This window comes from Mus caroli, unplaced genomic scaffold, assembly GCF_978045245.1.
Source record: "Mus caroli unplaced genomic scaffold, Mus_caroli_1 scaffold_15, whole genome shotgun sequence".
NCBI lineage: Eukaryota > Metazoa > Chordata > Mammalia > Rodentia > Muridae > Mus > Mus caroli.
Genome location: NW_028227270.1, coordinates 17,233,539 through 17,246,092, shown reverse-complemented (window position 1 = coordinate 17,246,092; position 12,554 = coordinate 17,233,539). Strand labels below are relative to the sequence as shown.

Sequence of the window (12,554 nt, the reverse complement as noted above, 5' to 3'; positions counted from 1 at the left end):
TATTGTATATATAAACCACATTTCTCTACCCATTCATCCACATAGCAAATTTTTAATTCCTTTATCTAAGCTCTTTCTTGAAAACACTTCAAGTTGTGAAGGGACTTGCAAATTCTAGCTTTTTTATTTCTCAACTTCTTCAAGAGTCTTCCAACTGGTCCATTTCCTATGAAGTATTCTACATGGTGATGTTGCCAGCCTTTCTAACACAAGCTGAGTGACTACTTACTTCTAGTAAAAGCTCAGAGCCTGTTTGAAACTGTTTGAAAAAGTTTTTTTTATTTTTTGCTAAAATCTTAGCCTGGCTTTCAAGACATCACAGTAACTATCTTTCCCCCCAGACCTGGCACATGAGTCTTTGTTTTCCTCCATCCCATACTCTTCCTCTGCGTCCTGCTCATCTTCTAGGACCTCTTGTCGTCCTCTCCTCTACCATACCTTCCTGCAACTCGAGAATGACTTCTAAGCCTCTCAAGTACTGTGATGTCAGTCACACACACACTATAACTATTATTTAGCCTAGTAAGTATTTTCTCATCTAAGCTACCAGAAACCTTGAGAAGGAAAATGTTTCAGTGAATTCCCTAACTATGGGTCTGTTAGCTGATCATCGGTGTTTGTTAGTGACCTTTCAAAATTCTAGTATTAGGGACCGGAGTGAGAGCTGGAGAGATGGCTTAGCAGTTAAGAGCACTAACTACTCTTCCAGAGGTTCTGAGTTCAAATCCCAGCAACCACACGGTGGCTCACAACCATCTGTAATGAGATCTGATGCCCCCTTCTGGTGTGTCTGAAAAACAGCTACAGTGTACTTACATATAATAAATAAATCTTAAAAAAAATTTTAGTATTAACCATGCATTTTAATGAGGTTGCCAAGGCTCAACAGAAATAAAACTTCTGTGGACCACAGACATAGTTATAGGCAAAGCACACATACACATAAAAGTTAATATGATACATAAAGTTAATACAATATTTTTTAAAAGCTATGTAGTGTAAAGCCAGTTACCATTTTATTAGGAAAATAATGATTTCTTATTTTATCCAAATAAGATGCTTTGCAAATAAGAGTGTTGCTTACCTTCACCAATATATCTTTTACAACTTGATTGCTGTCATTGTGAACACTGATATAACTGGAAAAGGTCTCTCCCAAAAATATATTCCTATGAAATGAAACAGCATTTTAAACAGAAACTCATTCAGTCCTTAAGGAAATCAAGTAAGTTTTCAAGGAAGACCTTCAGGTGGAAGACAGTTTACTGAAGGGCCAGGGAACTCTTTCTTTTAGGGTCCTTTTTTTAGGGTCGAGGAACTATTTCTTCAGCATCCTTCATTTTCCTTAGGCTGCTGATTCATTACCTATTGCACTTCAAAGTGAGAGTGTAATTACACACAATATAATACAGTTATCAACTGCTTCCCAAGTTTCTGGCCATCCTGGAAACTATGGTCACTGTAATCGGAGTTGCACTGTCAGAAGATCTGTATCTGAATACGCTAGAAAATGTCATTTTCATTTTTTAAATAACTTGTGCTCTAAATCTAGAAGTTCCAAGTTCATTCATCTCGGAGACCTTAGTCATTATTTTCCTAATAAAATGATAACTGGCTTTACACTACATAGCTTTTAAAAAATATTGTCTTAACTTTCTGTATTGTATTAACTTTTATGTGTATGTGTGTTTCGCCTGTAACTATGTCTGTGGTCCACATGCATGCAGTGCCCGTGGAAACCTAAAGAAAGACTCAGATTTACTGGAATTGGAGGTACAGGCGGTTGTGAACAGCCATGTGGTTGTTGGAAATTGAACTTAGGTCCTCTGGAAGAACAGCCTGTGCTTCTAATGGCTGAGCCATCTTTGTAGCCCCTTATTCTATATAATTTTAATAGTTTTACATCCATACATTTCCCAGTTTGAAAGACACTGGTTTATGATCACACCCTGTAAGCCTAGTATAACAAAACAAAAATACTGTATCAAACCCTGAAAAGTTCCTTTCTTTTTTTGGCTCAAATTTTCTCAGTTTTTTTTTTTTGTTTGTTTGTTTTTGTTTTTTGAGACAGTGTTTCTCTGTATAGCCCTGGCTGTCCTGGAACTCACTTTGTAGACCAGGCTGGCCTCGAACTCAGAAATCCGCCTGCCTCTGCCTCCCGAGTGCTGGGATTAAAGGCGTGCGCCACCACGCCCGGCTTTTTCTCAGTTTTAATTCATTGATAATATAGGAAAAGAGGAGAAATAAAAACACTTAAGAGTTTCTGACTAGCTAGCAAGTCTGATCTTCTGTAAAGAGTGGGGTGTGAATGAGGCTCATTAAGAGCTGCTCTGAAAACGACAGCCACGTTGATTAGTGTAACTAAAGATACACAGAGTCACTGCCCATATAAGACCTAGGCCTGGGGGCCTTGTTGATAGTGTTGTGATAGAACACATGCTTAGCATGTACAAAACTCATGCCTTTAACCACAACCCAAAGAACAAAGTTCACATGCTGTCATCATATTAGAACCATTACTGACTCTGCTCTACATTGCTTTTCTTAAGGAGAAGGAGAAGGAGGAGAAGGAGAAGAAGGAGAAGAGCAATTTGTATCTTTTTACTACTAGTTGCACAAGCAGCACTTTCTTACTCTGTAGACAAACATGATATAACAGCTTTCAGGGACTGCAGAACATCTTATGTAAACCTAGCATTCTTACCCGAAATTTTGGGGTAAAGTCAACATTTCTCCCAACATTAAAATCTCTGCACCATTTACAGTTGAAGGATCATCTTTCATTAACTGGTTAAAGAGATCACCTGCAGGAAGAGAAAAACAAAACTCTTACCACCTGCCTTTAAAGGAATAGGAGCCAGAGGGCAGCAGCTCAGGGGAGAGCACTTGCCTAGTGTTCATAATGTGACTGGACAGAGTTTCTTCTAGCTTGTCTTACCTGGAGCCATCTTTGATTTAACCTGAAATTAATCTTCCCTTTTCTACACCTGCTGTGAAAAGTCCCATGGGAACTGTTCTGGACACTCAGGGTTGAACGGCTCCAGCTAACTTTGTGTTTTGGCTTCTGTTAAACTGCTAGCTTGCTTTAGTGCCCCTTGCAATTGTCAAATATGATGTCGTTTTTTAGGTGTTCTTTGCCTTTAAAAGCCCCTAGAATACGGATTTGAGGATGTTTCTCTCCAGGCGGGCGCCAGCTGCCTTATTACATCTTCGCAATTCAGATTTGGCTGGGCTGAGTGGTCTTTTTGTCTCTAAGCCAAAACAATAAAGTCCTGGATTGACTCCTAGCACCATGGGCAATGGGGAGAGGAGGGTGTCAGATTTCTTTTTAATCTCAACAAAAATAGTATTAAAATTTTAATTTCTAACTTTTCCAAAACAGATACAACTGAGTGTAGTGATGCAAGCCTGAAATCCTAGAACTTATAAGTGAGGGACAGGAGGTTTTGCAATTTAGGATCAGTCTCAGCTACATGGTAAGTTCCAGGACAGTCTGGGATATATGAATCTCTGTGTCAAAAACGAAAACTGAGATATAATAATATTTACACTCATTCTTGAGTTATAATATTAAAATTCAACATACATTACAATGCAAAATGTCCTTTTTTATCTGTAGTATCATAGAATTCATGTCAGAAAATTCTGGTTACAAGGTGAATGCCTGTAATCACAGTATTGCCAGGTTGAGACAGGTGGGCCAAGAATTCAAGACACCTTAGGATATGTACAGTGAGGCCCTGTTCCAAAAAACAAAATAGCAAACAGCCCCCCACCCCAATAAACAAAATAAAACCAAAACCGATCTCACAGAATACTTCATTTTTGAAGGTCTTAAGACATAAATACACTATAGAAACACCAATAATTCTAAACAGACTACTAATACATATTTGAGGACTCAGAGAACACTGTGATAGTGATAGAAATACAAATGTATCTTAAAGTTCTCTTGTTATCAAAAGATATCATCTTGAATTGCAGATTATAAAGGAGCCCCATCTTTCAGACGACCACCTTCACATACTCGAAATACACGCAACACAGGGTTCAACAAACGGCAAGCACAAGACTGTCAAAGGTACGCATCTTCCAAAATCGTGTGGAGAGCCCAGGTTTCACCTTTTCCTTACATACCAGGTAAGTCCTTCTCTTCACACGTTACAGGAATATTGGTGAACAAAGTAGGTTTAGTCAATCGCATCACTGTCAAGGAAGAGAGACAAAATGTTCAGATTGTTTAGGGTTAATATTCAAGTCCAGTGCAAATAAAAGTGCTGACAGTATACATATCATCTCCATTACAAATACAAGGCCGAGAAAGATAAGTACTAACATTATAAATAGTATCTCCATTACACATACAAGGCCGAGAACGCCTGTGGAAGGTAATTCTGCACATTAAAGATTATATGCAGCAAAATACATCAGTGGCAGAACCTAGGCTAGAACAAGGGTGACTTCATACTGCTTAAAGCATATCCCCCAAGCAGTTGATTGTAAACTTGGGGTCACAAGGGTGAAATGTCTTATTAAAAAATATCCCAGGGAATTCAAGCAGGACTCCATTTTGGTGTTAACCAGCTCAAGATACGGTGTTGGTGTCTCCAACCTTCAGTCTTGCTTTTTCTTTTGGTTTGGTATGAGTGTCTTGCCTGGGATGTGTGTGTGTGTACCATCTGAGTTCCTGGTCAGAAGACGGCATGAGGTCTTCTGGGACTGGAGTTATGGAAGCCTGGAAGCGCCCAGAACAGAATCTGGTTCCTAGGCAAGAGCAATATATAAGTGTGCTTAACCTGTGAACAACCTCTCCAGCCTCTATTCTTAGTTTTTTAAAATATATATATATATACATATATATATATATATATTTTTAAAGATTTTATTTATTTTATTTATATGAGTACACTGTCACTGTCTACAGACACACCAGAACACCAGAAGAGGGCATTGGATTCCATTACAGATGGTTGTGACCTACCATGTGGTTGCTGGGAATTGAACTAAGACCTCTTGAAGAGCAGTCAGTGCTCTTAATGGCTGAGATCTCTCCAGACCCTCCATTCTTACTTTTAAGTAGAGAATTAAAAAAAAAACAAAAACAAAAAACAGTTAAAGTTATTAAATATAACATGAGGATAGCTATCCTGAGAGAGGTACACAAAAGGTATTTTAATTTAAATAGCTAAAGTTCAAAGCCCATTTCTGTTGTTCTTTTGCTTTTTAAAGATTTGATTCTAGAGATTGTTTTATGAGGCCTAGATGGGCTCACATCCTCTATCGCCCAGCCTTGGCTGAGCATGGGATTACAGGCATGTGCACAGCTGTATGTCCTGCCTATGTGCAAATCTGTGACACACGTACTGGGCAAGCAGAGTTATATAAACAGCTCATTCTTCCAACTTTATTGTTCTTGTTTGAAGTTTTAGGACAAGGTCTCATATCACAGCCCAAGATGACCTAGAATGTGCCACGAAGCTCAGGCTAGCCCTGAACTTTGGCTCTCCTGCCTCAGTCTTTCAAGTGCTAATATTGTAACCACAAGTCAGTACCCTCAGCTCATTCCTTTAGTGCTTGAGGTATGTCTGTCTCACTAGCAGCCCAGAACTAGAACTCAGAGATCTACCTAACTCTGCCTCCCCAGTGGTCAGATAAAGGCCTGCACCATGCCTGGCTCTCCTTGAGCTTTTAAACAAACTAGGGTTTCAATGTACTTTTCTAGACGACAAAATCAAATATACCAGTATCAAAGGCATATTTACAACCATCTATGTCCTATAATGAATTAATGCATCTCAAAAGCTGAAGGCGCTAGGTATAAAAGAACAAAATACCTATGAAAGCAAGATGTGAGAAACTCTGGCAGTGGCTGGGAGATGGGTCATTTGGTAAAGAGCTTGTGTACCAGCATGAGACCCCGAGTTAGATCTCAGAAACCATGTAAGAAACGCTGGGTATGGTAGTGACATCTGGCTCCTTGGGACTTGCTGGCCAGCTTCCCCAGCCTACCTGACAAGCTTCAGGTAAAAGAGACTCTGTCTCCATAAAAGCAAAGCAAACAACACAAAAACACACCAAGGTAGCTGATGCCTGAGGTGCCTGGGCTGGCCTCTGTATGTGCACACACAAGAAACATTGAGAGAGAAACTAAAACTAAGTACTAGTTATTAGGTAGTAATTTTATAATCTATGCTTGAATGGTAAAATAAGTTATTGGGGGCTGGTGAGATGGCTCAGTGGGTAAGAGCACCTGACTGCTCTTCCAAAGGTCCAGAGTTCAAATCCCAGCAACCACATGGTAGCTCACAACCATCTGTAACGAGATCTGATGCCCTCTTCTGGAGTGTCTGAAGACAGCTACAGTGTACTTACATATGATAAATAAATAAATCTTAAAAAAAAAAATAAGTTATTGGTTCAAAAATCCAAAACCCACTAAACCCATACCTATTATTTGTTAAGTTGGGCAATGAAGTTGGATTTGTTTAAGACTAGGTCAAAGTTCAAACAAACCAAAGCTTATCACTTGGATGACTCTGCATCTTTGCTTTCTCTCTCTATCTCCTGTCTGCCTCTTTCCTAGAGACTAAGTGCTGGCTGCATTTTTCCAAAGGCTCTCACTGATTTATCTTTCCACACTTATTTTTGTTTTTCTAGCATGTTCTATGTGTGATTAAACAGTGGGATCTTGAGAGGGAAGGGAGGTTGACGATAGCAGCTAATAGCAAGTCACCCAGCCCCCGGGATCCACATGTAGCACCACGTTCAAAGATCTGACATCTTCTTAAAAGGCTTCTAGAGGGCTAGACAAGGAGTTCAGTGGATAAAAGCACACAATGACCTTAGTTCAATTCCCAGGACCTACAAGGTGGGAAGAAATAACCAACCAATTCCTTCAGGCCCTTCTCGGACCTCCACATATGCACAGTGGCATGTGTGTTCACATGCAAACACACAATACATACATGTAACTAAAAATAAAAGCCTTCTAGGAAATAACAGTGGGTTTTAAGTCGTCAGATCTTGATAACGCCGTAAGTATTAGCTAGGTAAGTGGGAAACGAACTTTTTCTTTAGAATCACTGTACTATTTGAAGCAAAAAACCTTAACTTTTTCTGTTTTTTTGAGACAGGGTTTCTCTGTGCAGCTCTGGCTGTCTTGGTACACACTGTGTACACCGGGCTGGCCTAGCACTCACAAAGATCCACCTGCCTCTGCTTCTCAAGATTAAAGGAGAACACTACCACTGCTGCCAATTCCTATGCTTTTACTTTCATTGTTTCACAAAGAATTCTGAGATGCAGCAGTTCACGTGGAATACACCAGAAAACTTCAAATTTTCCACATATGAAAACATAGACGCTCCTTTTAATTCTTGGATTTAAAAACTGTTTATAATCTCATTGCAACTTATACTTTTTAGTTGTTATAATCCTTTTAAAATAACAAAACCATCACAAAAGTGATATGATTTCCAAACTTTTAACTCTTGATTGGCAACCAATCATGAAAAATACAAAATCAGACATACTGTGATAAGACTTTTAATTTTACAACACAGCTCATATTATATTTAGGCGAATAAGGATTTTTAAGGATTCATTAAAATAAAACCATTCGTTTAAACTCAAATCATTGGAATAAAGGTTAGAACACTTACTTTCAATTTCAGTACAAACAATAATTCATCAGAGTTCACTTAAAAGAATGCTAATAAACACAATCTGGAATGTTCCTGAATTGACCGACAAGCCTTGGAAGTATGTGATATTTATAGACTGGACACAAACTGTATCCATATTACACAATTATTTCTTCATACTATAAAGAAGCATCAAAATTTAAGTCATTAAAAATGTAATGATCAGTACAATGTATTCATTTCACAATTTCAGTCCAAATTCATTTCATTCAGAATACTTTTCCTGATGATGAAAATTTATTACATACTAAAAATAACACCATATTTATGTACAAATAAATCAATTTTCCCAATAAGAGATAATCTTTCTTTAAGAAGATTTCCTACATATTCACAGCACTTAATATCACAGAACACCCATATTTGGCCTAACTGTCTCTGGATGGTAGCATTACAAGAAGGAAGTTCATTGTGCCTGATAAGGCGATTGAGTTTTGTCCAAATGTCTTCCAGAGTCTGGTTGTTGCAAACACTGTATTCTAAAGTCCATCTTGCTCTATGAAAGGAGTGCAAATGTAGTGTCTTTAAACTAGCTTGCAATTTTCTAGACAAAGGAAAGACCTTTTCTGGACAGCGTCTGCCGGCAAGCGAAACACTCCAGGATCTCTGCTTGTGCTGTTTTTCTTTTCCTGAATTTTTATCCAAATGTGCCGCATTGGTCTGCTCCTTCAGTGTGTGTGATTGGATAAAGTGCTGCAGTTTTGAACTAGGCTGAAACTCCAAGAGATCTACTGTGCAGTCATAGCTCTGGGATTTAACACCAGGTTCTGAAACGGCTAAGTACTGCTTCACGCTCTCAGCAGCCTCTTCAGAAATTACTGGTGGTAATCTTTCAGGCTTGAGTGGAAGTTTGGACTCATCGTATGGAAACCAAGGAATAAATCTTGGTAGTGGGTGAGTAGGAAAGTCTTGAATTACATTTTCTGCAATTTTTGCCAGCTGTTTGGGATCGTTTTCATATGGTCGGTAATGTAATATTACTTCAGTGGTCATTCTGCAGCTATCCATTAACTCTTAATGAAGATAAAATTTCTTAGCTGAATTCTTCAGAGCTAGAATGTAATTTATTATTACAAAAGTGTCTTTCTTGTCAAATCAGAAGAAACAGGACCTAAAGTAGAAGCATTGCAAACAGTAAGATTTGGTAGGGACAGCCTGCATATAGACGGGCAGGGAGGAGAAATCAGAATCCATTCTGCATATGGTTTTTGGTTTTTTTTTGGTCTTTTCGAGACAGGGCTTCTCTGTGTAGCCCTGGCTGTCTTGGAACTCAATTTTTAGACCAGGCTGGCCTCGAACTCAGAAATCCACCTGCCTCTGCCTCCCGAGTGCTGGGATTAAAGGCGTGCGCCACCACGCCCAGCCTGCATATGGTTCTTTAACTAAGTGCTATGGCAGATGGGACTACAGTTGAAAACTTTTTCACACAATAAGGTATCTGAATGAGGTTGGATTGAAGATTACATCTAGCCTGAAAATGCTGATAGCCAACACGTTTAACTAAGTGGATATATAGGATTTTGAAATATTATCATTAAAATGTTTGGTATTCATAGTCCTAAAACCATAAAAGAAACAAAAATTTGGTAATTCTTATCACATCACATAATATTTCAAAAAAATTTTTTTTGGGGGTGGGGGCTGGAGAGATGGCTCAGTGGTTAAGAACACTTCCAGAGGACTCTAGTTCAATTCCCTTACCCACAAGAGAGTTCATGACCATCTATTACACCACCTCCATCAGACAGTCTCTTCTGACCTCAATGGGAAACACATACACACATACACACACACACACACACACACACACACACACACTCACTCACTCACGGTATACATACATAAATACATTGTACAGACAAACATGTAGGCAAAACATCCATGTAAATAGAAGTTGTCTTCTAAAAAATAGTTTTTAAAAATCCCAGTACTCAGCCGGGCGTGGTGGCGCACGCCTTTAATCCCAGCACTCGGGAGGCAGAGGCAGGCGGATTTCTGAGTTCGAGGCCAGCCTGGTCTACAAAGTGAGTTCCAGGACAGCCAGGGCTACACAGAGAAACCCTGTCTCGAAAAACCAAAAAAAAAAAAAAAAAAAAATCCCAGTACTCAGGAGGCAGAGGCAGGCGGATTTCTGAGTTCCAGGCCAGCCTGGTCTACAGAGTGAGTTCCTAGGACAGCAAGGGCTACACAGAGAAACCCTGTCTCGGAAAACAAAAAAAAAAAAAAAAAAAGATGTTAGTTCACTGGACGCCAATGTAGAATAAGAGCACAACACAGAAGTTCTCGTGATTTCCCAAATTAAAGCAGTGACCAGAAGTTCCAGCACACAAGGCCTCAGGAATGGAGGCAGTCAGGATCTGATCTACAAGTTGTGGTTCCTAACCAGGCCAAAGGTAAATATAATAAAGGTTCTTCTATATCTACACACACACACTTGTTTAGTCTTTTACTCCCCAAACGTGAGAGAACTAATTTATGGTCTTACACACTGCTACAAAAACTATGACCCTGATTTCTGTCGTGATGTCACAACAAAATCAGTCTGATTCTTAAGAATTAAGAGGTAACTGCATAATGAATCATTTTACAGCCTTAAAATAACCATATTTTTCCTAAGATTCATTAAGTTTTAGTATAGACTTAATATGTGATGACACAGTCTTTGAGCAGTTGAGAATGATCACTTCTTGACGTTTTCTGGCTTACAATCAAAGATAAGGAATTAATGAGCTTATTTTTGTTTTCTTTACCCCTTTTCAGTATAAAGTAGGACACCAAGAATTCTTTTATTGTCTGAACATATTCAGTGATATACTAAAGAAACAAGTGAAATTTTGAGAGATCTTTTTAGGTAAAATGTAGTTTCAAGAAAAACAAAAGGGAGTGAGGATGTAGCTCAGTCAGTAGAGTGCTTGCCTAGCATGCACAAAGCCCTGGGTTCAAATCCCAGCATCCCATTAACTGAGTCTAATGGTGCTCATCTGTGATCTGAGCATCTGGAAGGTGGAGTCGAGGGGACCAGGGACACTAGGTCATTCTCAGGTACACTGAGAGTTTAATGTCAATTCACTAAGTATCTTCTCTTTCTACAAATGAAGAGTAATAACAAATAGAACTCCCTACCACTGCGACTTTTGGTAGCTTCTAAGTTGTGTGAAATCACACTTAGCAGCTCATATAATTGTTTTAAGTTCATATAGAAATCATAACGATCCATGAAAGAGCTCTTTCATTTTCTAGGAGGCAACAATACCTTAGAAAGATGATTTTTGAATTATTGCCCTGATCTCTTACTAGATATGTTATCTTGAAAAACCTGCTAGACCTTAAAAGATAAGTTATATCTAGCCCACACACTAGATGTAAGATCCAGGTAACGAACATCCAGTAAGTTCCTTTCAAACACATATAATCTATTTTAGTCTAGATTGTGTGGAAGTCTACAGGTCTCATTGTTGTATTGATAAATATTGCAAACCTTCTTAGTTCCACATTCATAGACAGTCATATTAACTGCAGACATCAAAACACGATTGTAGGTTAGGAATGGAACTGGCGAGCTTCTGGAATGTAAGATGTGTATGGATGGAGCTCACAGAGAATGAGGGAGGAATGTGGAGTATATCGAAAGGGATGCCTTAAAGAAGGTTAAGTGCAATTCAATCTAGTTCAAATGTCTTGTAAGCATTTCTCCCTATCAGTTGAAGGCAGTGTTAAGTTTATAACTGCACATCCCAAAAGCAAGAAAGTGCATTGTGACAGTAGCAAACATAAAAAAGAGGCTGAAAATGTTTTTAAATAAAAGGTTATCGATAACCAAATTCAAGGAAAATCTGACCTCTTATCTTTTTTTTTTTTTTTCCTGGTCAAATTAAATCATTAAAACGTATTCAAAACTTCTGCGTATAGACAGTTAAAGTTTTTAAGATAGTCTAGACAAGTTTCCCACAAACATGATACTACAGTACGAATTAATTTGTAGTATATTTCAACAAATCTAAGAAGTATTAGGTGTAGTTCCACTTATTTCAAATCCTTGGTATTATCGTAACTTCATCCCTGCGCCATGGACAGATATAAAGGAGTAATTTTTGAAAAAAAAAAACATATCAAAAGCCAGCTAAAATTTATGCTGGTTCACAGAGATCTCTGCGGCAGGGTCGAGGCGTGAGCTTCAGTGGACAAAATGTGGTGGCTGCGGTGGCAGAGAGCTCTCAGAGCTTGGGTTCGCATTTCATTCCAGGAGGAGCAGGAAGGCGAGTGCCGGGGTTAGGGACAAGGCCTACGTGGGGGATCCTTCGCACAGTGAGGGTACAGGCAAACAACAGAGTGAGGAGTCTCAGGTTAGCAACAGTTTACCTTTTAGCGCCAGCAGGTGCTCCTGTTTGGGGGGATTCACTTCCATCTTGGCGGGCACTTCTGACCTCAGCCTACGCAGGCTGAAGTTTCACCGGGTCTCCAAGGAAAGTGCAAAGCACAGGTCCCGGAAGATCGGGCTTCAAACGCACGCCCGACTTCTTTCTGCTCGTGAGGACTTAAATTCTCTTGTCACTAAATCCTTTACGGCCCCAGTGAAATCTTTGTACCACCACGGCCATTCCTTCTCTCAGAAGCACACACTTGCCTCAACCACTAAGGCTGACTACAACGATCCACTTCTTGCTGACAATTCGCGGCTTCCCAAAAGCTTTCATGGCCCGGTGGGGGTGGGGGAGGGCCCTACTGTCATGGCATGCTGGGATTTGTAGTTCATCTTATATAAATTTCGCAGTGTACGCGGGGCAGGTGGCATGTAGCTCACTCCTTTATTCTGATTCGTTTCAGTTCTAGAGAAAAAATATTGTTACAGGA

The 12,554-nt window shown here is 39.3% G+C and overlaps 2 protein-coding genes across 5 annotated transcripts in view; both read right to left on the bottom strand.

Annotated features, from left to right (window-relative positions):
• Positions 1–12,334, bottom strand: part of Trappc13 (trafficking protein particle complex subunit 13) — a 35,130-nt gene extending 22,796 nt beyond the window's left edge. For all 4 annotated transcript variants that reach the window (XM_021180039.3, XM_021180040.3, XM_021180041.3 and 1 more), the window contains exons 1-4: positions 12,063–12,334; positions 4,138–4,206; positions 2,705–2,804; positions 1,085–1,169 (exon numbers count right to left, since the gene is read on the bottom strand). In XM_021180039.3, coding sequence (XP_021035698.1) covers positions 1,085–1,169; positions 2,705–2,804; positions 4,138–4,206; positions 12,063–12,108 — 300 coding nt within the window. In that variant the 5' untranslated portion in view covers positions 12,109–12,334. The remainder of the gene's footprint in view (positions 1–1,084; positions 1,170–2,704; positions 2,805–4,137; positions 4,207–12,062) is intronic.
• Positions 7,561–12,265, bottom strand: Shld3 (shieldin complex subunit 3). The gene is made up of 2 exons (XM_029468415.2): positions 12,063–12,265; positions 7,561–8,814 (listed from the first exon to the last, which is right to left on the bottom strand). The coding sequence occupies exon 2, from the start codon at positions 8,709–8,711 to the stop codon at positions 7,944–7,946; it is 768 nt and encodes a 255-aa protein (XP_029324275.1). The 5' UTR covers positions 8,712–8,814; positions 12,063–12,265; the 3' UTR covers positions 7,561–7,943.
• Positions 12,335–12,554: the final 220 nt, after the last annotated feature.

What these genes read in the sequence shown, in the direction of transcription:
- Shld3 (XM_029468415.2), bottom strand. Translation starts at nt 8,711, where the DNA reads ATGGATAGCTGCAGAATGACCACTGAAGTAATATTACATTACCGACCA.